The sequence below is a fragment of the Pleurodeles waltl genome, chromosome 8 (assembly GCF_031143425.1).
Source record: "Pleurodeles waltl isolate 20211129_DDA chromosome 8, aPleWal1.hap1.20221129, whole genome shotgun sequence".
Lineage (NCBI taxonomy): Eukaryota > Metazoa > Chordata > Amphibia > Caudata > Salamandridae > Pleurodeles > Pleurodeles waltl.
Window position 1 is genome coordinate 1,490,919,252 of NC_090447.1, and position 24,382 is coordinate 1,490,943,633.

Genomic DNA, 24,382 nt, shown 5'->3' on the forward strand with positions numbered 1-24,382 from the left:
TTCTATAAGACCTCACAGCCCATCACAAGACATGTGCCTCACTTCTTGCTCAGCAGTGTCATTCTATTCCGTGACCTGCCCTCTATTTTTGCTAATGTGGCAGGGTTTGGATGACTCTTGTATTCCCATTCTACACAATGTGTTCTCTATAAGTTGTAGGCAAGATCTAATGGCCTTCAGTACTCCTGCCTGTAACCTGATATATGCCCCTTTAATAAGGATTTTAAATGCTCCCCACAGTGTTCCTGCTTCTTCTATGGAACCCTTGTTTTCTTCAAGATATTGTGTCAACGCCGTGCGTATTCCATCTCAAAAGGTCAGATCTAGTAGTGCCATGGCCTGAAGTCTTCACTTATACTGTGTGGACATGTGAGTGGGAATTGCAATTTCCAGTAACTCTGGGCATGATCTAGGAGTGTTTTCTACATGTGCTGTACCGCATTGTCCACGTGCTCACCCCCTAGTTGCCAACCAGAAGTCAAATCTAGACCACATTCTATGTACTGAGGATGTGAAACTACCTTCCTTGACCCCTGGGTGCCATAGGCACCATGTATCCAGAAGCCCATATCCTCCCATGCCTTCATGTATAACCTGAGTCGTGCTGTTCTGTTACAGCAGACTGGTCAAGTGCTGAATCTAAGTATGTGTTGAGGTCCCCACCCCACAAGAAAGAGGAAGGCTTTTATGAGAGTTACTGCAGTGCCATATAGGCATCCCTGCACAATGACGTAGCACCCCTGATCGTCAATCTCGGAATGTGTGAAGAATAAATTTAACTTAAACCAGGATCTGGTGTGGACCCTCCATCACAAATTGGCAACGAGGAAACCACATCACACTGGGAGCAGCCACAAATCCATGCAGAGAATGTATATTGAAGAAGACTGATATGCGCAGGCATAAGTGATTTATTATGCCTGTAGAGAGTTCCTTTTCTGTGAACTCTAAGAACCCTTAGCTGTGGCAAGCAAGACTTCCAGAGGTTTTAACGGGGCAACGCTACGCAGCTTGAGATCCAACCACTGATCCCTGGCCCCGCTTGAGCTTCTGACGAATGTTGTGAGAAGCGCACTTGAGCTCTTACTGAGAGATGCCGAACACCAGGGCAAGTGCACTTACGTCAGATAAGTGCGAGATCCGACTGCCAGTCCATGGGCCTACTCAATGCACTTCCGAACATTGCGGGTGAGCTCGTTTACAGGAGGACCGTATCTAGACACAGGGACATTCCCTCACCTACCTTGTTGAGTGCCATAAGAGGTGCACATGCCTGCCGTGTGAGTGCATTCTGCCCAGTATCTTTTTCAACACTCGAGTACTCTCAGGAAAGGTGTACAATTTCTTTCAGACTTCTTTTCGCTCCTATCTTTTTGGTTCTCCAGCGTAGCAAGGGCAGGGCATTCCTCTGTGTCTGCTAACGAACTGGACTGAAAAAGTGGAAGGAAGTATCACAGGCTTGTATTACCTTATCATTAGAGGACTGTGGAAGTTGGCCTGTACTGCCTTGTCATTGGATGACTGTAGAGTTAACTTCTCTCTTTGATATTTAGATTGGAAACTCGGATTGGATAACTGCAACCTGCGTCCTAACTGTCTGACCACATTATTGTGAAGCTCACTCTACTTCATTGTTTTGGTGCTTCGGTTACTAATTTCTGCTAAAGATAATTTGAAGCACCCTCGATAATTCTTGAATGGCTCCTTTGAGCACTGTTGAGCAGTTAACTTCTGCACATAACTTTTCAAACATTCATTGTTGATCAAGTACAGGCACCTCGACCAAGATATTGCACTTGGTTTTGCAGTTTTGCTAGAGTTCTGTAAATTCACAGTTTTCAAGCCACTGATTTTTTCTTAACCTTTAAGTTATTCACACTGAGTTATAGTTGTTTGAATGAATTAGTATATTTCTATATCTTTATGCTTTTATTACATATGCTCTGGTGGTCGTGAACTGCAGAAACATGAAAACTGCCAACCTAATTTTTACCAGTACCAGGCACACTTAGGCTTAAATGGAATCAGTGGCTGAAAACCTTTGAGAGTTATTTGCTTGCCACTGATGGGGTGGAGCTTCCAGCAATTAGGAAAAGGGCCATGTTATCTAACTGTTTAGGATCAGAAGGCCAAAAAATACTTGATCATCGACCCCAATTGAGGCCCCCACCCTCAATTGTGTACAATGAAGCCATGAAGAGCTTAGAAATTGTTTTAAGAATGATTTAAGTGTCATAGTGGAGAGACACAGATTTTTCACATGTTACCAGCATCAACAAGAAACCATAGAATCATTCTTGGTGGAGCTAAGGGTCTTAGCCACAATATGCAAGTTCAAAAGACTACTGGATAAATATATCCGAGACTAGCTGGTGTTCAATTGTTATGGTAGCTGGTTTTAAGAGAGGATTTTGTTTTGCAAAAATCCATCTCTAGTGGAAATGCTGGAAATTGCCAGAGACATAAAGAGATCTGTGATGGGTTCCAGAGAATTAGGACATGCAACAGGTTGTGAAAGCTGTGGCAGTAGTACGTCCGACCCCTAAACCTGTCCATAATGGTGAATCAAAGAGACTGGCTAAAAGCACCATGAACGGTTCCAATGCATGCTTCACGTGTGGGTCCTAAACTCATGTTGTAAGTTTTAAAAACTGTTCAGCTGTAGGAAAGACTTGTCTTAAATGCAAGAAAACAAGACACTTTGTTTGGGTGTGATGCAATTCTCCAGTGATTGACACCCAAAAGGAGTAAAGAAGGTCCTGGGGACCATAGGTGTGAGCCGATAATTGGAAATGTGCCAGTGACTGTCGCAGTAGACTTGGGATCTCCCATCACTATAATCTCAGACAAGCTGTTCGAGCAAGAATGGATGCAAGTTCCATTGCTTAGTCCAGATATTCGCACTATTGCAATCGGGGAGGTTAGGAGACTGAGATGGCTAAGTACGTCAAACAGAACATCAAATTGAGGGACAGAGAAATTCACACTAAAGTATATGTGGCAAAGAAGGGTTATGATATTTTAGGATGGCAGGATTGGGGACAGTTTGGGATGGTGCTAAGGTCTAGTATCAAATATCCCATTTCCTTGCAGTGTCCCGTTTCCACAGTAAGGGAGACTGCCCCTTTGGAGTTACACTTAAGTGACATTTTGGAGAAGCTTTGTTTTTTAGAGAAATTGGGTCTTCTAAGAGGATTTGAGCATTGAATCATTCTTAAATCAGGTGTGTTGTCTGTATCGTACAAGGTCAGAAGCACGCCCCTAAGCATAAGAAGAAGGTTGGAGGAGCATTTGAAAAAAAATGTGCTAAGTTGTTGAGCCATAGATTCACCACACTGGATCTCACCTATTCTAGTGCCTTTGAAAAAATGTGGAGAACTGAGACTTTGTCAGGACCCAAGGTCAATAAATAAGAACATTTTGGTTGGTTATTTCCCTGTCCCCAAAATACAAGAAATGGTGGCTTAATTGTTGAGGGGGGAAAGGTTTTATCTACTTTAGACCTAAGAGCGGCTTATCAGGTCGAGTTGGCCCATGAGTTGCTGTCACTCACAGCTTTCAACACATCATTTGGGGCATTCAGGTTTCTGAGCATGTCGTTTGGGCTGGTTTCGGTCGCATTGGTATTCAGAAATTCGTATTAGATTTTGGGAGGACTGGATGGAGTCTTGACATATCAAGATGACATCTTGTTATTTACACATTCAGTTTTGTCTCATCTCAAGTTGTTGGATAAGGTGTTGGGATTGCTGCACAGCCATGGCTGTACAGTAAAACATGAAAAGTGTAGGTTTGTGGTTGATAAAATGCAGTACTTGGAGCACAATCTGTAATAGTAGGGGATTTCACTGAAGGAAGATCTGTTAAAAGCTATCAGAGAGTTCCCTTCTCCCTCCGACAAAGACCAATTAAAAGGTCTTTCATAGGGCAATGTGAGATCGCAAGATTTGAACAGAATTTTGCTTTGCAGACAGAACACTTAGAATATTATTGAGTTCCAGTGCGAAGTTCGTCTGGGAAAAAGAACAATCTGACACATTCAACCAATAGAAGGACATGATTATCCTAGCCCCTGCCCTTCAAGCATACAGGGATGACGTTCAGTCAGAGGTCACAACTGCTACTAATGGCAAGGGTTTGTGAGCCGTGCTGAGACAAACAGTGCAAGGGAAGGAGCACACAATTGCTTTTGCTTCCAAGAGGTTAACATCAACTGAAAAAATGATAGCACGATTGAGAGGAAAGCATTAGAATGTGTTTTGTCGGCTCAACACTTTGCATCGTCCTTATGGCTAAAAAATAAATTTGTCTTCGTTACTGACCACAAGTCTTTAGAGTCATTGTTAAATAAGAGTCTTGGGAATCCCAGCCCCAGGTTGGTCAGACTATTATTGAAGATGTAGGGGTATAACTTCAAGATCAAACACATTCTTGGGCGGGGTGGGGGGTGGGGGAAATTGCAGAGTAGATTTCCTATACAGGTTGCCCACAGATTCTGATGAAGCAGAAAATTATGTTTTGGATGAGGAGCTGGTGCTGGGATTGGTGGATGGTATGTTAGTTGCAAACTATATAATTTCATAAGAGGACTGGCAATTGAGTTGTATCAAAGATGAGAGTTGGAAGAAGTTAAGGGAACTGATCACTCAGTGTTGGCCTAGAGAAAGTTCAGTACCTAAAGAATTGAAGGGTTTTAGCGAAGTGAGCGAGGATCTGAGTGTGGAGGGAGGGTTAATCATAAGGGGGAATCTACTCGTATCTCCAGGAGAACTCAAGAACAAACTGGTGGGATTGGCTTGTTGTGTAGCCATTTTAGTTATAGCTCCATGCACGTTATTTTTACACTTTAGGCCGCTGTACACTTTAACTTAGATATATTTTATTCACCTTTGTCCTATTATTGTTACAATAACCATTTTTACGGTCTTGTTTTATTTCCGTCTATCTAACTGTTTTTGCCTTGGCCAGCTCTCTGTTCTCAAACAAGACATTCTTGATCACTCTGTGCTTCTTCCAAGGCTACAGCACGGTACATTGCTGGTGAACGTGGTAGAAGTTTAGTCTCCAAAATTCATAGAAATACACATCCTTAGGTAGGGACACTTTCTCAGAATATCAGCTGTGTTGTTATAAAAACACTTCCTTGTCCCTTACACGTTAGAGGGAGATTCCAGCCAGGGAACCACGACTGCGTGCTGATTGCCGAATGCTTCGCTAGAGATGCTAATGCAGCCTGCAGGCTTTTGCTCAGGTATGGGGGTTGATGTCTTCCCAGGGGAACATGAAGGGCAGAACTAGAGCCCAATATGCTGTGCTCTATCCTAGCACAGGTAGGGATCAGCCCATCGAACATAGTGACAATATGATAGCGTTGTTTTTATGCTTCACTCTTCTCGTCACAATTTTAATACTGTCATGTTGTGTCATCCTGGTTATTGCAGCTCACGCTTTGCTATCTAAGATGCAGTCATTTTATTAAACTCATTATTGAAACATATACTGCTTCTGTTTGTCATTTATATATGAGACTGAATTGTAAGTGAGAGAACCGGATGAGACCTGAGTGACCACAACTTCCCTTAGAAACCAAGTATGTCTGCGCTCAGCTGCCCAATCAGCACTATCCTTTGGTGGGGATGAGGCACTGCTAGTTAGCCGGAGCAAAACCCGGATTGGAGCGACAGGTGTCACCCGCAGTGGGTTAGACTTAGACTCCCACACCGCTGGCGATTCTGGCGCTCAAAATCCAGTAGTCTCATTAGAATAATGAGAGCCTACGCAACAGGCTCATCACGGACATATTGGTGTAAAGAGGACTGAACAAAGAATCACACTGTACTATTGGTGGCCAGGCATGGATGCAGATGTGGAAGCTTTGCTTAACAGGTGTCTGGAGTGCTCCTTGGCTGGTTGCTCACTCACAATATTCCCCTCTGTCCTGTTGAGTTTCCCAACTTTCCATGGGAAAAATTGATAATGGATTTCCTTATCCCTATCAACAGTTTGGGTGAAAATCAGAAATGTGCTGTGATGGTGGTTGATTACCATTCTAAATGGGTGGTCTACAAATTTATGAGAGAACCCAATACCAGAAATATTGTTCTGTGTTTAAAAACCTATTTCACTGTGAGAGTGTTCCTTCAGTGTTGGTGATAGATAACGGGGTACAGCTCAAATCCAAACAAATGCAAGATTTCTTATTGTCTCTAGGGATCAATCATCTCACCACAGTCCTTTACAGTCCCCATGGCAATGGATTGGTGGAGAGGGTCAATTGCATGTTAAAGGACATCTTTCTGTTAGCACTCTCTTTGGGGTTTGATGTGAAGGAGACTTCGCAGAACTAATTTGGACTCCGCACTCCACCATGAGTGTCCCACACTTTGAGCTACTGAGGGGAAGAGGTTCCTTCAATAAATTGTCTACCCACTGGGTAGTTGAAAAGGTGAGAGCCACGGGCACATTTGTATGTTGGATGACGTGAAGGCCGCAGTAGTAAAGCAACAATTAAAGAGCAAGTCCAGATATCATCATTTTATGAAGGTCCAAGAGGTGGAATTTCAGGTGGGAGACTATGTTAGGGTCAAGAAACCAAAAGGTTTAAGAGTGGAATTTCAAAGTTTTCCCCCACGACCACTATACTGCAGGTTTCCAAGCATTTGGTTAAGGTGGGAGATGGTAGGTTTTGGAACAAAAGGAATGTTGCCAAGGTAACCCCCGAACACCATATCAAAACAACAGACAGCCACGTAAGATGCATCCTGCTGAACACCCGCTCCGTCCACAAACATGCAATTGAACTCTGGGACTTACTGACCACACACTAGCCCGACATCGCATTCCTCACCGAAACCTGGATGAACTCTGCCTCAGAACCAGACATAGCCATAGCCATACCAGAAAACTTCAAGATCACCAGAAGAGACCGCAGCAAAAAACCAGGAGCAGGAATCGCCATAGTCCACAAAAACACCATAAAAGCCTCCACCAACTCCGATGACACCATCAAATCTGCTGAACACCTCCACTTCACAATCCACATCAACGCCAACAACACACTCAGAGGACCACTGGTCTACAGACCCCCTGGCCCCAGACCAAATTCTGCAACGACATCGCCGACACATAAGCTCAAAACCCTCATCTCACCGGACTACATCCTCCTCAGCGACCTGAACTTCCACCTGGAAAATAACAACAATACCAACACCACCAACCTAATCGACAACCTCGGCCTCAAGCAACTCGGCACTTCACCCACCCACTCCGCAGGCCACACACTCGATCCCATCTTCTCAGCCAACAAACATCTCCTTCAGCCACACCACCGAATTCAGTTGGACAGACCACTGATGCATCCACTTCTCCTACCAGAAACCAGTCACCCACCACTACCGCACACAACCGCCCGATGGAACTGGAGCAAAATATCAACGGATCAACTGATCTCCAACCTCGCCCCCCCCCCCCCCGGGCCCCAACACAGCCGCCTCAAACCTGCATCTCTGGATAGAAGACTGCGCCAACACCCTCGCACTGCTCAAAAAACACCCCCCACAGAATCAAGGCCAGCTGGTTCACCCCAGACCTACAGGAATCCAAACGGCTATGTCGCAAAATGGGAAAAACCTGGCACCGTGACCCCACCAACACCAACCATATCGCCTTCAAGGATGCCCTACGCAAACATCACCAACTGATTCGCACCACCAAAAGGGCCCACTTCAAAAACCGCATTGACACCAACGCCCACAACAGCAAAGAGCTCTTCGGCATCATCAAAGAGCTCTCCTCACTCAGGACCTGCTCCAACAAACCCCCGCCAACACAGGAACTCTGCAACTCACTCGCAACCCACTTCTGTCGAAAGATAGAAGAAATCCACAACTGCTTCAACCCACCAGCTAACTACAAACACCTACGAGCCCAACGCTCCAAGCAATGCCCACTTCCTCCACACCTGGACCCCTGTCAACATAGAAGACACCACCAACGCCATGGCCTCCATCCACTCCGGATCACCATCGGACCCCTGCCCACACCATATCTTCAACAAAGCTAACACCATCATCGCTCCCCATCTCTGCAACACCATCAACAGCTCCTTCGAGTCAGCCACCTTCCCAGAGAGATGGAAGCAAGCAGAAATCAACGCCCTGCTGAAAAAAACAAAGGCAGACCCTGAAGACCCCAAGAACTACCGACCGATCTCCCTCCTCCCCTTCCCAGCCAAGGTCATCGAAAAATAGTAAACAATCAACTATCCCGATTCCTGGAAGACAGCAAGGCACTCGACACCTCCCAATCCGGATTCCGCAAAAACCACAGCACCGAGACTGCACTCATTGCTGCCACAGACGAAATCAGAACCATGCTCGATGAAGGAGAAACAGCAGCACTCATCCGCCTGGACCTCTCCGCAGCCTTCGACACGGTATGTCATCAGACTATCTGCACACGCCTCCACAACGCAGGAATCCGCAACAAAGCACTGGATTGGATCTCGTCATTTCTCACGGGCAGAACCCAGAGAGTCCGCCTCCCGCCGTTCCTGTCAGAAGCCTCCGGAATCACCTGTGGCATCCCTAAAGGATCCCCGCTCAGCCCCACCCTCTTCAACGTCTACATGGCCCCCCTCGCCAACATCGCACGAACATACCGCATCAACATAGTATCCTACGCAGACGACACCCAGCTGATCATCTCCCTCACGAAAGACCCCACAACAGCAAAGGACTTCACGCCATCGCCAGCTGGATGGAATCAAGCCACCTCAAGTTAAACACAGACAAGACAGAAATACTCATCTTTGGCACCAACCCCTCAGCTTGGAACGACTCCTGGTGGCCCACCTCCCTAGGATCCGCGCCCTCACCCACCACCCATGCACGCAACCTGGGCTTCATCTTGGATTCCACACTCAGCATGACTCGGCAGGTCAATGCCATCTCCTCTTCCTGCTACAACACCCTCCGCTTGCTCTGCAAAATCTTCAAATGGATTCCCATCGAAACCAGGAAAACCGTCACCCACGCCTTGGTCAGCAGTCGACTGGACTACGGAAACGCCCTATATGCAGGAATAACAAACAAACTCCAAACAAAGTTGCAAAGAATCCAGAACGCGTCCGCCGCCTCATTCTAGACGTTCCACGCCGTGAACACATCTCACCCCACCTCAGAGACCTACACTGGTTACCAGTATCAAAGAGGATCACCTTCAAAATCCTCATCCACACACACAAAGCCCTCCACAATACAGGTCCTGCCTACCTCAACGACAGACTCACCTTTCACACCCCCACCCGCAACCTTCGCTCCGCCAACCTCGCCCTCGCCTAAATCCCCCGCATTCGCTGCACCACCGCTGGAGGAAGATTCTTCTCTCACCCAGTCGCCAAGACCTGGAACTCCCTACCGCTCCACCTCCGCCTGACCCAAGACCTCCTCTCATTCAGGAAACGCCTCAAGACTTGGCTTTTTGACCATTAGCTCGAAGCGCCCTGAGACCCTAACAGGTGAGTAGTGCGCTTTATAAATCATTGATTGATTGAAGGTGAGGAATAAAGGCGTATTAACCAGGTACGAAGCTGGTTGCAATAGTGGTTAGTTATGATGTCTCTGCCAGTACTTCAGGATCAAGGTCTAATACCGCTGTTGAGACCAAGGAACAGGGTGGCAGTATTAGAGTTATGGGTTGAAGTTTTTCTGGTGAGCCCTCAACGAGTGGGGGTCAAGGATTTCAAGCCTAGGTCTCCGGGTACCAAATCCAAGAGAGTGAGTGTCAAGCCCCAATATTTAGATGATTATGTTGTGCGGTAATAAGTGTATTTTTTTTTTTATCCGGATATCCCCACCCCGTTTTCTTTTCCAGATGTCACCACCCAGGGGACCTTAATGCTTGATGTTCAGTTGCGTCCTGACAGAATTCTTATAATTTCAGAACGTTTTAGTCCAAAGTACATTGTTGATTTTCTTATTGGGCGCTATTATGGTTAATATTGAAATGTTTTAGTATAATTGCTGTTTCATTTTAACTTTCTCAACTGCTGTTATAGTAGTCCTGCACATTTTTTGTTTTTGTTTTTTTATTCAGCTTTAATGTGTGCTTTAGTTGTCTTGACTAGCACATGAAGTGTTGTTTAAGGGTTGATATGTAATAGTTTTTGTATAAGGGAGAAGGTGTGTTATGCGTGATTGGAATGGAATGATGAGGGATTCACAATGTTGCCTGCTGTTGAGATATTTCTAGTGGGTTCCCTGGAAAAGGCCTTGAAATATGTCTTGCACTACATGGGCCTAATTACTGTGCTCGCTTATTTAGTACACTGCGAAAATGTTTAAGCCCCACCACTTTTAAATTTCACCAGCCACCAACTCCGAAAGAGTTTATTAAGCATTAGCCCACACAGAAGCAGTAACCATTTAACTCCCAAAATCAGTGACATGGAAGACACATCAGAACATAACACTTCCATGGCACAGAAACTAGATTAACCTTAGAATGTATAGTTACAGAACAGTAATATAAATACATGCTTGGTGGACGTGTGATATTATACCCATTTACAACTTCTACAATATAGTCATGAAATTATAGTGAAAAGTCAGAACCCTCGGGTTTCGCAGATTCATGACTGAAAAGCTCCTCCAGTCTAAGGTCTCCATTTGCATTCTGGGACTTGTAGTCCCTATTTTATCATTTGATAAACACCACTGGAAGGATAAACTTGAACTGGAGGACGCAGTGACGACTGGGGAACTTGAAGGATATCAAAGTCTAAACAGGACTTGGTGACTCAGCCTAACACCTGAGAAACCCATCGTTCCTAGTGTACTACAACTATTGCTGAGGGAGATGTCAATAGGGCAGAGCACTCACCGGAGTCCCCTAGAACCAACACCTTCACCCTGTCCAAGGAAGACATTCCGTGCATGCCAACTCCCCAGAGCCAGGACCCGGACAGGGAACGTGGCAGTGCCCGGGCTTATCCCACTCCCAGGTGCCTTCCTTCTGGTCCCTAAACACTGAAGCTAAAAAGAACCAATCAGAACGCTGGTGCTTCTTGACTGACAGACAAGTCGGAGGACTGCGCCAACTACGTCAAGCATGCGATTGGTTGGAAAAGAGAACGCCCCGCTTCTGAAGAGAACGCTCATCCAACCAGGAAAGGAACTGCCGCACGCCTCCGGGGAAGTAGCTATCCTATTTCGACCCGGAAGATCTGCCTTCCGCTCCGGAAGTGGTAGCCCCAGCCTATTGGCCGCCTGTCTGGTTTGTGCCTGGCACAGGAAAGAAGGTCCATCTGGTGGCTGATGGAAGAGACCGGCCGGCAGCGAGTGCGCAGCGGGGACCCGTGAGCAGCAGGAGGCGCAGACGGCGCAGGTCAGTGATGGGAGTGTGCCGGCCTTCCCTCCACGCTGGCCTCAGCACATGGAAGGTGGAGGAGCCTCTGGCACGCGGGAGCCCGGTGCCCTGACCCTCAGCCGTGGTCCTAGTCCTGCCACCGGGAGAGAGGGAAGAGGTTAGGGTGACCGGGCATCCCGGATTTTTCGGGACAAGCCAGTTTTTACCACTTGCCCAAGAAGAATTTGGGAAATTTAGCTCATGTCCGGTTTATAGAGGGTGGATTGTAGTCCCTTTAATATTTTTATGAAATCCCCGTTTTTTACTTTAAAATCCTGGTCACCCTAGAAGAGGGTTGCCTGTTCATGCCACTGACCGGCCAGGGGGTGCAAGTGTATATGTGTGGGAAGGTTGATAACATCCACCAGCAGCTAGACTGTTCCAGGTGCTGTGAGTGGAAGGCTTTGGCTGTAGCTAGTCTTGTGGCAGGGCAGGCTACCGAGTGTGCAGCAGGGGTGCTGATGGTGCAGGGTTACCATGTTACAGCAACACTAGGGTCTTTAAGAGTGCAGGTCTCTCCCTGGCAGGCTGGTCTCTGAAGGCTGAGGCTGCAGCTTTGGTCACGAGGTGTGGTATGTGAGATTGCAGGGCATCTTGTGAGAAGCAGGTCCGTCTTTGGAGCCATGAAAGTGCAGGCCGGACTGTGCATGCCGATGAGGGAGGGGCGCTGTTGCTGCAGAGCGCTCTGTGGCACCCTGTGAGAATAGAAGAGACGTATTTCATCAAGATCACAGGCCCCGTTACCCAGTTACTCCGACAGAAGGAGATAGCTCCTAACAGAGGGATGCCAGTTTGACAGAGTAACGTTTCCGTTAAAGCACCCTTCTCAAATTATCAGATAACCGTCATTGGACTTCTGGGCGCCACTGCCCCCTCTTCAACAAGCAACAGTCCAATTGACATGCCTGAATATAAGTAGATTAATAAAGTCAAATTAAAAATAGGAAAACTACTTCCTGACTGTTTTTGGAGGACTATGTGAAAGAAAGATAAACACGTTTTGATAACTTACATATTCTGAAGTGTAGACTAACAATGGATTACATCAGTAATTAGGTGAAAACCTTAACAAATGCTCATACATATATTTACACCTTCATTTACAAACGTGATCCTCAAAAAAGTGGTTGGAACTGGTAACGCATCCCTTTATGATAATTTATTACACATCAGGACTCGTTTTAGGCCAATGAATCTTTTGACCCAGTTGAGAGACACCTTAAGACGAGATAGCTCATCAATATGTCAATCAATACACCAATAATGTCATCAATATTTATAGCAACAATACATTTCACTTTAGTCAAAGGCATTAATCGATTTCAAGACCCTACCATGACCTTGTAGTCATGAATAACCACACCAGTTTAGTAAAATTTTATGAGTTTTATTCCCTATTGTTTACAATTCTAAAAGCAGGTGCGTCAATCTCAAAACCAAGAAACATAATAGCATAGTCACGATATGGCAACTTTGGTAAGATTTCTTTAAGGCGAAAATCACAAACATCAGAACATAACACGGCGTGAACATAGATCAATTTGCAGAGTGTCAATAACACGTCAGTTCAACAAAGCATAGTTTTGGTCGTTTGTCTATTTGCGTCAGTTTAGTGAACCCCTGTCCTAACCACTGATTAGCATTGGAATGTTGGGCTTCATGCAAAAACATTTAGAACACCAATTTGGAAAACATCTAACTATGGTCCCTGTCAAAAATAAGCAGTTGGAACCTAGAAAGGAAAAGCAAACAGACAAATCACAAATGCATTGTCATAATTACCCTCCAAAGTTAGTTCAGCGCACATGCTCAGTCTTCGTCTTCATGACATCAGTCAAATCGCCATCAGTCAGAACTCAGCTTTGGGGCAAAAAGGGGCACTTCCCTCATAAGGAGGCAAAAATTAAAATGGGCAAATCTAAGGACGAGGATGGTTCTAAGCGAACCAATAAGTCACCAAACAGAGTGACAAAGTTTCTGGATAAAATCAATAGCATTCCCTACCTAATTCTCCAAGGCTCTCTTTATCCTTTTCCGTTGTCCAATAGAATTTTGGGGGAATGTACATTTGTTATACCCCGCTATCTTTAACCTATCAGAAAGCACATTAGGCCACCTATCTTTCACCCCATATTATTTTACAAATCTCTCATTGGTTCCCCTGTTCGATGTCTTCAGAGGTGGCACGTCCGGTATGATTTCATCTTTCTGTAATTCTTTGCACATCTTTTGGTCAGTAGCTCCATTGTCTTCACCGGTTTGAATGACCTTGTACATTACATTAATCTACACTGTTTCATTTTGTTTTAATATCACCCTACAAGCAATGAAAAATGCATGGGAACGGATCTAGCATGGTTACATTCGTCTTCTAGTTCTGAAGCAAACAAGAGGTTATGTCCTTTTGCGAGTCAGCACACTGCAAGATAGGAAAAATACATTTAATATGAGAGCCAAGCAGCTTAGCTTCGGCTCATGCTAACTCAGGGCCTACAAGGATTTCAGCACAAATTCAATAATACAATTATTAATAATTAGTATAAACTTATTCAATATAATACATAAAACATTTTAGTCATCATTATTAGCCCACGTATACATTGGCGGCCACTCCCGTGGTCACATTTCAGGTGCACGTTTAAGCAAAATTACTATTACAGTTTCTATGCGGCATTATCACACATAAATGTCTATGAATTAATGTTAATATAGATTATATAAGCTATGCTCTCTCAGTCCCTCCTCGGATGACGTTCGTCATCACACAAACCTTTCCTTCTAACCTTTCACTTAATTTTTCACCTTGCGCATAATGCGCATTTCAACATCTTGTCCCTTGTGTGAACTTTCCCAAATTTCATTAAACATTTTCTCCCTTTCACTTTCTTCATTCTTCTTATTCCTTTTTGTCCAATTTCTTTTAAGTTTATCATAAATTTTGCATGCTCCCCATAAACCTAATAAACAGGCCAGAACAATTAATAGACCCCCTCTTGTACTTATGAAGGAATCTTTGTGCACACATAACAGTTTTTCACATCCATGGTCTCAACATACTCATTCAGCAAGAGATAGAAGACATTAGCGGAGAGTTCCCCTTTTGAGTTAGTTCCTTCATGCAAGTGTTTTGTATCCTGCTCAAACTTTTCCCACGGTGTTAATGTTTTAGTCTCAGGTTTTGAAGCATTGTTAGTCACTTTCTTATCCAACCACGGCATTCCCACAATTACACCTACAATTATTATTGCACACACAATACCTAATATAAGACTTAACCAACCACACACCTTACCCTTCTTGTTACTACCGCTATTATAAGCCATGTCTGTAAAGAATCAGATAGCAGAATAAGCTCAAAGAAAACAATCAACTTGAGGACAATATAAATTTTTTTTTTCTCTTTTTTTTTTTTTTTTTCCCTTGAGGTAAGGTCTCTCTCTCTCTGCGTGTATTTACAGCGTTTCACTCACTCCAGGACCCTTTTTGTCAAATCAGGTTAGCAGCTTGTCATAATCGGGTTTCAAAGTCAATTCAGGTTATCAGTGTCACATCTGGTAAGTTATAAGTCTCTTTCTCAGCTTTTCAGCTTTCAATTTTCTTTTCAATTTCAGCTTTAACACAGTCTCTTTCTCTGATTGATTTCAGGTACCGTAGTATTGACCTGGTACTTCTCGATCAAAACAGAATGCTAAGAATTCTTGTTGCCATTCAGATGTCGTTACATACGCCCATTCAGGACCTGCATACCTTCTATTTGCAGTTCTTTTTTTCTTTTCAATCTGCGCTCACCTTGCAATTCTCCTTCACTTAGATCCTCTATTCGGGATGTATCGGTTTCTTCTGTTATTGTTTCACCTGGTACTATCTTTTCTTTCGCAGCCTGTTTCTCTGGCCAGTTATCTCCCTTATGCGTTTTCTTCCTGCTTGTCCTTTCAGGATGCTGAACAGCACCCTCCTCTTGTGCTATGGTGTTTTCTCTTGATGGACCTGCAACTGGCTCAGGGGATGCCGGTGTGCTTTGATCTCTCTCTACTATTTCCCCTTCTTCTTCTGGATCTGTATCAGGTTCAAGCTCTAACCCGTATCCGTCTACTTCTGGGAGAACCTCTCCTTGATTTAGTTCTCCTGCTGCCTCTACTGAGATAGGCACACTGTCGCCTCTCTCGAACTCGTTTACTGTTTGAGGGACTAGGCTGTTCTCAGTGGGCTCTCCTATAGTCTCAGTTCCTCCTTGGCTATTCTCTGGCCCTGAGACTTCCTTCTCTGGAACTGCTGAGTTAGAAACTTCAAGTTCCTCATCAGTTGGACATGTTACCTTCTTTGTGTGACTAGCATGTATCCTGTTTGGAACGCCTGCACATTTCACAGTAGTGGTTGTTGTCAGTATTACTTGATATGGCCCCTTCCAGCGCAGCTCCAAACACGACTTTCTCACGTGCTTCTTGACAACTACCCAGTCACCGGTTTGCAGGGTGTGACCTGGATCACTGATCGGTGGGAATGTATTGGCTTCCACCTGGGGAGAAAAAGAGCGAACCACATCAGCCAAACCTTTGCAGTAGTCCAACACCATATCATCCGTGATATTCACAAGAGCATTTGTAGGTACTGCGGGCAGCCTCATAGCTCTGCCCATAAGGATTTCATGGGGTGAAAGTCCTGTCTTGTTATCATGGGTTTTCCTCATCGACATCAGCACTAAAGGCAATGCATCTGGCCATTTCATATTGGTAGCTGCGCACATCTTTGCCATTCTCGACTTCAAGGTACCATTAATTTGTTCTACTAGTCCTGATGCTTCAGGGCGGTAGCTACAATGCAGCTTCTGTTCAATGTCTAACGCAGCACACAAGAGCTTAATCACCTCATTGTCGAAGTGTCTGCCCCTATCTGATTCTAAAGAGACCGGAAAACCAAACCTGGGTATTAGTTCTCTAAGCAACAGCTTTGCAACTGCGAGACTGTAATTTCTACGTCTGGGGTAAGCTTCAATCCAGTGGCTGAAAACGCACACAATCACAAACACATACTTAAAATAAATAATAAACACATAATAAACACATACAAATCCTCCACAAACAGGCATCTCAATGAAATCTATTTGCACCCTGCTAAATGGACCGCCAGCTTCTCCCTATGTGGCTCAAAGTTACCACAGTCCCTTTTCCTGCATTCATCTGTTGACAGATGATGCACCTGTGACAAGTAACTTCGGCGGCTTGTCTGAATTTCGGGTTAAACCAGTCAATCTTGAATGACCTGATCATTGCATCTCTCCCAAGGTGTGCTTGTCCATGATAAAGCCTTGCAAATTGTGACAGAAGACTGTTTGGCAAAACCAGTTTCTCCTCCTCTGAGACCCATAAGTCATCAGCTCTTTGTACACATTGCATTCTCTGCCAGGAGTGTTTCTCCTCTCTGCTAGCACGACCCTGTAGTGTTTTTAGCTCATCTAGTGTATCAACCACCCTTAATGCAAAGTTCAAGCATGTTTCATTTTCAGTTTGCGGTAACAATTCCCACTGACCCTTGAACGATATACAGTTCAATGCGCAAAATCTTACGACTTGATCTGCATAGCCATTTCCCATGGTTACAAAGTCTTGTGACTTAACATGAACATTGCATTTCACCATGGCAATTTCAAGAGGTAACTGAATTGCATGTAACAAATCCTTAATCTGTTCGCCATTTTTCCCTGGGGAACCAGAAGAGGTCATAAAACCTCTCTGTGACCACAATTGGCCAAAATCATGTACAATTCTAAATCCATATCTGCTGTCAGTATAGATAGTGACTCTCAGATTTCCAGCTGCGTGGCATGCCTTAGTAAGGGCAATTAATTCTGCCACTTTTGCGGAATACACTCTCTCGAGCCAGGAAGCTTCAATGATACCGGCTATGGAACACACAGCATAACCAGCGCTCAGCATTCCGAATGAGTCTCTCAAACAGGATCTGTCCACAAACATAATGCAGTCATTTTCTTTTAACTGCGTATCTTGGATGTCAGGTCGGGGCTTGGTACATAGTTTTGTTACCTCGAGACAATCGTGCTCCACTTCCTCTTCATTATTAAAAATCAGTACTTTCAACAGGAAGTAGAGTTGCCGGGTTCAATACAGTACATCGCTTCAGTGAGACATTAGGCGATCCCAAAATAATTGTCTCATATCGTGTGAGTCGGGCATTTGTCATGTGCTGGGTTTTGGTTCGAGTCAACAGAATTTCAACTGAATGTGGGACCATTACTGTCAAGGGATATCCCATCACTATGCTTTCACACTGCGTGAGGCTTTGACCAACTGCGTGGAAACAACCCGGTAAGGCTGCTGCGACGGGGTACAAGGTAGCTGAAAAATACGCTACAGGACGGTTTGCACCTCCATGGACCTGTGTCAAGACAGACAAAGAACAAGCATCACGTTCATGACAAAACAGTAGAAAAGGCTTCGTGTAATCAGGCATACCCAAAGATGGTGCCCTGCACATGCACTCTCTCAATTCCATGAATGACTCGAGCTCTTCCTTGGATAGGGTTATGTATACGGTTCATCCTTAGTCTCTTTCCCTGTCAGTTTTATCAATGGTTTAGAGATAATTGAGAAGTTGGGATTCCACTGGCGACAGTAGCCCACCATTCCCAAAAATATCCTGACATCCCTCTTTGTTGTTGGGGGGGTTCATTTGCAAAATAGCTGTCACCCTTTCCTTCGATATTCTCCTGGACCCTCTCTCAATCAAGTGTCCTAAGTATTTCACCTCTTTCTGACAGTACTACAGCTTCTTTGGCAACACTTTATGTCCGTTCTTTCCCAAATGATTCAGTACGGCAATTGTGTCATACTTACAGTCATCTTTTGTCCTGGATGCAATCAGCAAGTCATCAATGTACTGTATTAGAGTCGAACTGAAAGGCAGTACTAAGGATTCAAAGTCCTTTTTGAATATCTGATTGAAGATGGACGGTGACTCAGAAAACCCTTGCGGAATTCTGCACCAACTGTACACCTTGTCCAGGAATTTGAAACTGAATAAAAACTGGCTGTCCTCATGAAGAGGCACCGAAAAGAAAGCTTGTGACAAGTTTACAACAGTGAACCATTCAGCATCACACGGAACCTGAAACATGATCACTGCTGGGTTTGGCACTATGGGGCAACATGTTACCATAATCTCATTTATTTTCCTCAAGTCCTGCACAATTCGAACCTTCCCACAATGCTTTTTCAGACCCATTATCGGTGAATTACATGGGCTGCTCAATACTTCCTTCAGGACTCTTTGTTTTACAAAGTCCGCAATTATTTGCGACACCTGAATAAGGACATCTTGTGCCATGTGATACTGCGGCACCCGGGGAAACACCGCATTTGGCTTCACTTGAACTTTAACTGGTTCCACTCCTTTTATCAGTCCCACTCCCTTTCCTGTCAAATCCCACACCTTCTCCGTCACCCTTCCCTGTAACTCGGCTGGTAAGTCAGTCACTGTAAGCATCGGGAATAATGTTAGCAAAGGGTAATCTTCATTTGCGGTTTCTGTCTCTAACTCTGAGAACTGACCCTCATCCCCTTCATCATCACTGTTTGTCTGTACCTCAATTCCATCATTGGAACAGGTAATCGAACATTTTGTTTTGCACAGTAAGTCTCTTCCCAGTAGGGACACAGGACTTGAATCGCAGACTACAAACTTATGCAGTCCCTGGAAGTTGCCAATCTCAACTTGCACTGGATCTGTGATCGGGTTTGTCAAGTACTGGTTTGCTACCCCTACCACTCTTATGGTACGCCCTGAAAGTGGCAATTTTGGAACTTCTGCACTTCTGACTGTAGAGCGTGTAGCTCCGGTGTCAACCAAAAAGGAAACCTTGTGACCCATTACCTTTCCTTCTACATAGGGTCCCCTCTGATCTACTTCTAGAGATGCTGCAAGCCTGCACTCTTCAATGTCTGAACTGTCATCCGACCATTCCTCATTCATTCCATCTTCACCACGCAACAGGAATTGCTGTACTGTATTATTTTGGCTCATCACTTGACCTGTGACCTGCTGAGGAAGCATCACCTGCCGCTGACCCATTGGAGCTAATGGTAATTGCATTTGCTGTCTAGGTACCATGGGAACCTGCTGTTGTACTTACTGCATTTGCGCTGGTTGAACACGCGGCATTTGCATTTGCTGCATGGGCTGTAGCCCCTGCACCTGGACCATGTTATTTTGGAAGTTTTGATTTTGACTTCTCCTTTTTGAACCTCTCACATTTTGTAAAGTACTGACATTTGTGTTTTGTCGAACAACACCATCCTACACCACATTTGGGCATTCCCGCTTCCAGTGCCCCCACACCCCCCGCATGAGTGACATGGTGACATCTTTTTCATCCCTTGTGCATCATTCTGAATCACCACAGTATTCAAATCTGGACCGCGATTCACAAAACCTCGACCTCTCGGTTGTGCCTGAAACACACCATTCCCTTGCGGTTGCTGCTGTATCATCTGCTGCATTCCATTCCCTTGCATACCTGCCTGCGCTGCCCTTATCTGCATCTGCATCACCATCACTTTCTCTTTCAACTTTCTCTGCTTCAGCTCAATCTCGTCACTACAGTATTTCGCATATTGCAACACCTCATCAATCGGCTTCGCTTGCCAACAGATCAAATGATTATTAATCATCTGGCTGACCTCCGGTCTCAGCCCTTCAACAAATCTGAACACAAGATGGTTCATGTCTTTCGGCTCAATAGCCTCCGTACCACTGTAATGTTTGAATGCCTTCAACAACCTCTCATAGTAAGCATATATCGATTCTTTAACCTCCTGTGAGGTCCGGTCGATTTTCTGCCAATCTGTCACTTTTGGCGACACTTTCTGCTTCAAAAACTCAATTACTTTATGATAGTACTTCATCACCTCCTCAGAGGGTGCTTCGGTCGCCTTCTCCCTTGCTGGCTCCTGTGTCGGCCAGTCTACACCTCTCTTGCACACAAGCCATAAGTCAGGCGGAACAATGATCTCAAACAAGGTATTCAAATCTTCCCAGAGACACTTCGCAAGCTTCACAAACCTATCTGTTTGCTGATACCACTCGATCGGTTTCTCCCTCAACCTGGGATAATCATTTGTGAAAGATAGAATGTCTCCCCTGGACCACGGTACATGGACTAAAACCCCACCAGCTGTTTCTCTCGTTGGTAGCATCTTTACTGATTCCGTATCTGGTGAAGCTTTAGCATGACTTGATCCCGGACTGTCACTTTTCTCCTTATCTCTTTTCTTTGCCCATCTGCCTTCCCACTTCTCTAAGGCTCCCCAGATCTGAGCACTTTGCAGTATTTCTTTTAGATGTGCTTTTATTCCGGCAGACCTCATGTGCTCGAAGTCCTTTGAGTCAAAGTCTAATCTGTAGCTTCTTTTCAAATGTTTAGTATTCTCAATATCGATATGGTATTTGTCTGCCAGGTTCGCCAACCTCTGGTGTACCTTACCTACTTCTTTAGTGATTTTAGGGCACAGATACCTCAATTCTGCTTCTGTATATGACTCTAATCTGTTTACCCCCATTGTTCCATTCACTAATTCAGCAGCTTCCACGTCCAGTCTCACAAAATTCAGGTAATCATCCTTCTCCGGCCTTTCTGGTTCCACTGCAGTTACTGTAGTCTTTTGTGAAGCATAGGTTTTCTCTAACCACTCATTCAACTGTTGTACCGTGAAACCTTGCAGTGAAATATTCCCTGCATGCATCAGTGGTGACTGTGAAGCATTCATACTTATTGTCTGTGGGGTTAGCACATCTAGCCCTGCCTGTCTCATTGCCTCAAATGGTTCTTCAACCGGGCTAGGGTCTAGCAAAGACCTCGGTTGTAAAGAAATGGCTCCCTGTTGCAGTTACCCCCCACTTTTTGCCTGATACTGATGCTGACTTGACTGAGAAGTGTGCTGGGACCCTGCTAACCAGGCCCCAGCACCAGTGTTCCTTCACCTAAAATGTACCATTGTATCCACAATTGGCACACCCTGGCATTCAGATAAGTCCCTTGTAACTGGTACTTCTAGTACCAAGGGCCCTGATGCCAAGAAAGGTCTCTAAGGGCTGCAGCATGTCTTATGCCACCCTAGAGACCCCTCACTCAGCACAGACACACTGCTTACAAGCCTGTGTGTGCTGGTGAGAACAAAATGAGTAAGTCGACATGGCACTCCCCTCAGGGTGCCATGCCAGCCTCTCACTGCCTATGCAGTATAGGTAAGACACCCCTCTAGCAGGCCTTACAGCCCTAAGGCAGGGTGCACTATACCATAGGTGAGGGTACCAGTGCATGAGCACTGTGCCCCTACAGTGTCTAAGCAAAACCTTAGACATTGTAAGTGCAGGGTAGCCATAAGAGTATATGGTCTGGGAGTCTGTTTTACACGAACTCCACAGCACCATAATGGCTACACTGAAAACTGGGAAGTTTGGTATCAAACTTCTCAGCACAATAAATGCACACTGATGCCAGTGTACATCTTATTGTAAAATACACCCCAGAGGGCACCTTAGAGGTGCCCCCTGAAACTTAACCGACTATCTGTGTAGGCTGACTAGTTTTAGCAGCCTGCCACAAACCGAGACATGTTGCTGGCCCCATGGGGAGAGTGCCTTTGTCACTCTGAGGCCAGTAACAAAGCCTGCACTGGGTGGAGATGCTAACACCTCTCCCAGGCAGGAATTGTCACACCTGGCGGTGAGCCTCAAAGGCTCACCTCCTTTGTGCCAACCCAGCAGGACACTCCAGCTAGTGGAGTTGCCCGCCCCCTCCGGCCAGGCCCCACTTTTGGCGGCAAGGCCGGAGAAAATAATGAGAAAAACAAGGAGGAGTCACTGGCCAGTCAGGACAGCCCCTAAGGTGTCCTGAGCTGAAGTGACTCTAACTTTTAGAAATCCTCCATCTTGCAGATGGGGGATTCCCCCAATAGGGTTAGGATTGTGTCCCCCTCCCCTTGGGAGGAGGCACAAAGAGGGTGTACCCACCCTCAGGGCTAGTGGCCATTGGCTACTAACCCCCCAGACCTAAACACGCCCTTAAATTTAGTATTTAAGGGCTACCCTGAACCCTAGAAAATTAGATTCCTGCAACAAGAAGAAGGACTGCCCAGCTGAAAACCCCTGCAGCGGAAGACCAGAAGACGACAACTGCCTTGGCTCCAGAAACTCACCGGCCTGTCTCCTGCCTTCCAAAGATCCTGCTCCAGCGACGCCTTCCGAAGGGACCAGCGACCTCGACATCCTCTGAGGACTGCCCCTGCTTCGAAAAGACCAGAAACTCCCGAGGACAGCGGACCTGCTCCAAGAAAAGCTGCAACTTTGTTTCCAGCAGCTTTAAAGAACCCTGCAAGCTCCCCGCAAGAAGCGTGAGACTTGCAACACTGCACCCGGCGACCCCGACTCGGCTGGTGGAGATCCAACACCTCAGGAGGGACCCCAGGACTACTCTGATACTGTGAGTACCAAAACCTGTCCCCCCTGAGCCCCCACAGCGCCGCCTGCAGAGGGAATCCCGAGGCTTCCCCTGACCGCGACTCTTTGAACCTAAAGTCCCGACGCCTGGGAGAGACCCTGCACCCGCAGCCCCCAGGACCTGAAGGACCGGACTTTCACTGGAGAAGTGACCCCCAGGAGTCCCTCTCCCTTGCCCAAGTGGAGGTTTCCCCGAGGAACCCCCCCCTTGCCTGCCTGCAGCGCTGAAGAGATCCCGAGATCTCTCATAGACTAACATTGCGAACCCGACGCCTGTTCCTACACTGCACCCGGCCGCCCCCGCGCTGCTGAGGGTGAAATTTCTGTGTGGACTTGTGTCCCCCCCGGTGCCCTACAAAACCCCCCTGGTCTGCCCTCCGAAGACGCGGGTACTTACCTGCAAACAGACCGGAACCGGGGCACCCCCCTCTCTCCATTCTAGCCCATGTGTTTTGGGCACCACTTTGAACTCTGCACCTGACCGGCCCTGAGCTGCTGGTGTGGTGACTTTGGGGTTGCTCTGAACCCCCAACGGTGGGCTACCTTGGACCAAGAACTGAACCCTGTAAGTGTCTTACTTACCTGGTAAAACTAACAAATACTTACCTCCCCTAGGAACTGTGAAAATTGCACTAAGTGTCCACTTTTAAAACAGCTATTTGTGAATAACTTGAAAAGTATACATGCAATTTTGATGATTTGAAGTTCCTAGAGTACTTACCTGCAATACCTTTCGAATGAGCTATTACATGTAGAAGTTGAACCTGTGGTTCGTAAAATAAACTAAGAAAAGATATTTTTCTATATAAAAACCTATTGGCTGGATTTGTCTCTGAGTGTGTGTACCTCATTTATTGTCTATGTGTATGTACAACAAATGCTTAACACTACTCCTTGGATAAGCCTACTGCTCGACCACACTACCACAAAATAGAGCATTAGTATTATCTATTTTTACCACTATTTTACCTCTAAGGGGAACCCTTGGACTCTGTGCATGCTATTCCTTACTTTGAAATAGCACATACAGAGCCAACTTCCTACATTGGTGGCAGCGGTGGGATACAAGACTTTGCATTTGCTGGACTACTCAGCCAATACCTGATCACACGACAAATTCCAAAATTGTCATTAGAAATTCATTTTTGCAATTTGAAAAGTTTTCTAAATTCTTAAAAGACCTGCTAGGGCCTTGTGTTAGATCCTGTTTAGCATTTCTTTTAGAGTTTAAAAGTTTGTAAAAGTTTGAATTAGATTCTAGAACCAGTTGTAGATTCTTAAAAAGTATTCCAACTTTTAGAAGCAAAATGTCTAGCACAGATGTGACTGTGGTGGAACTCGACACCACACCTTACCTCCATCTTAAGATGAGGGAGCTAAGGTCACTCTGTAAAATAAAGAAAATAACAATGGGCCCCAAACCTACCAAAATACAGCTCCAGGAGCTTTTGGCAGAGTTTGAAAA

General features: G+C 45.5%; 2 protein-coding genes across 3 annotated transcripts in view; one reads left to right on the forward strand and one right to left on the reverse strand.

Annotated features, from left to right (window-relative positions):
- Nucleotides 1-11,045, reverse strand: part of RABL3 (RAB, member of RAS oncogene family like 3) — a 53,528-nt gene extending 42,483 nt beyond the window's left edge. The window contains exon 1 of one of the 2 annotated variants that reach the window (XM_069202703.1): nt 10,882-11,045. In XM_069202703.1, coding sequence (XP_069058804.1) covers nt 10,882-10,936 — 55 coding nt within the window. In that variant the 5' untranslated portion in view covers nt 10,937-11,045. The remainder of the gene's footprint in view (nt 1-10,881) is intronic. The other variant, XM_069202704.1, reaches the window with a different exon arrangement.
- Nucleotides 11,046-11,249: 204 nt separating this feature from the next.
- Nucleotides 11,250-24,382, forward strand: part of GTF2E1 (general transcription factor IIE subunit 1) — a 212,033-nt gene continuing 198,900 nt past the window's right edge. Inside the window, exon 1 of the mRNA XM_069202702.1 lies at nt 11,250-11,385. The gene's annotated coding sequence lies outside the window, so the exon portion shown is untranslated. The remainder of the gene's footprint in view (nt 11,386-24,382) is intronic.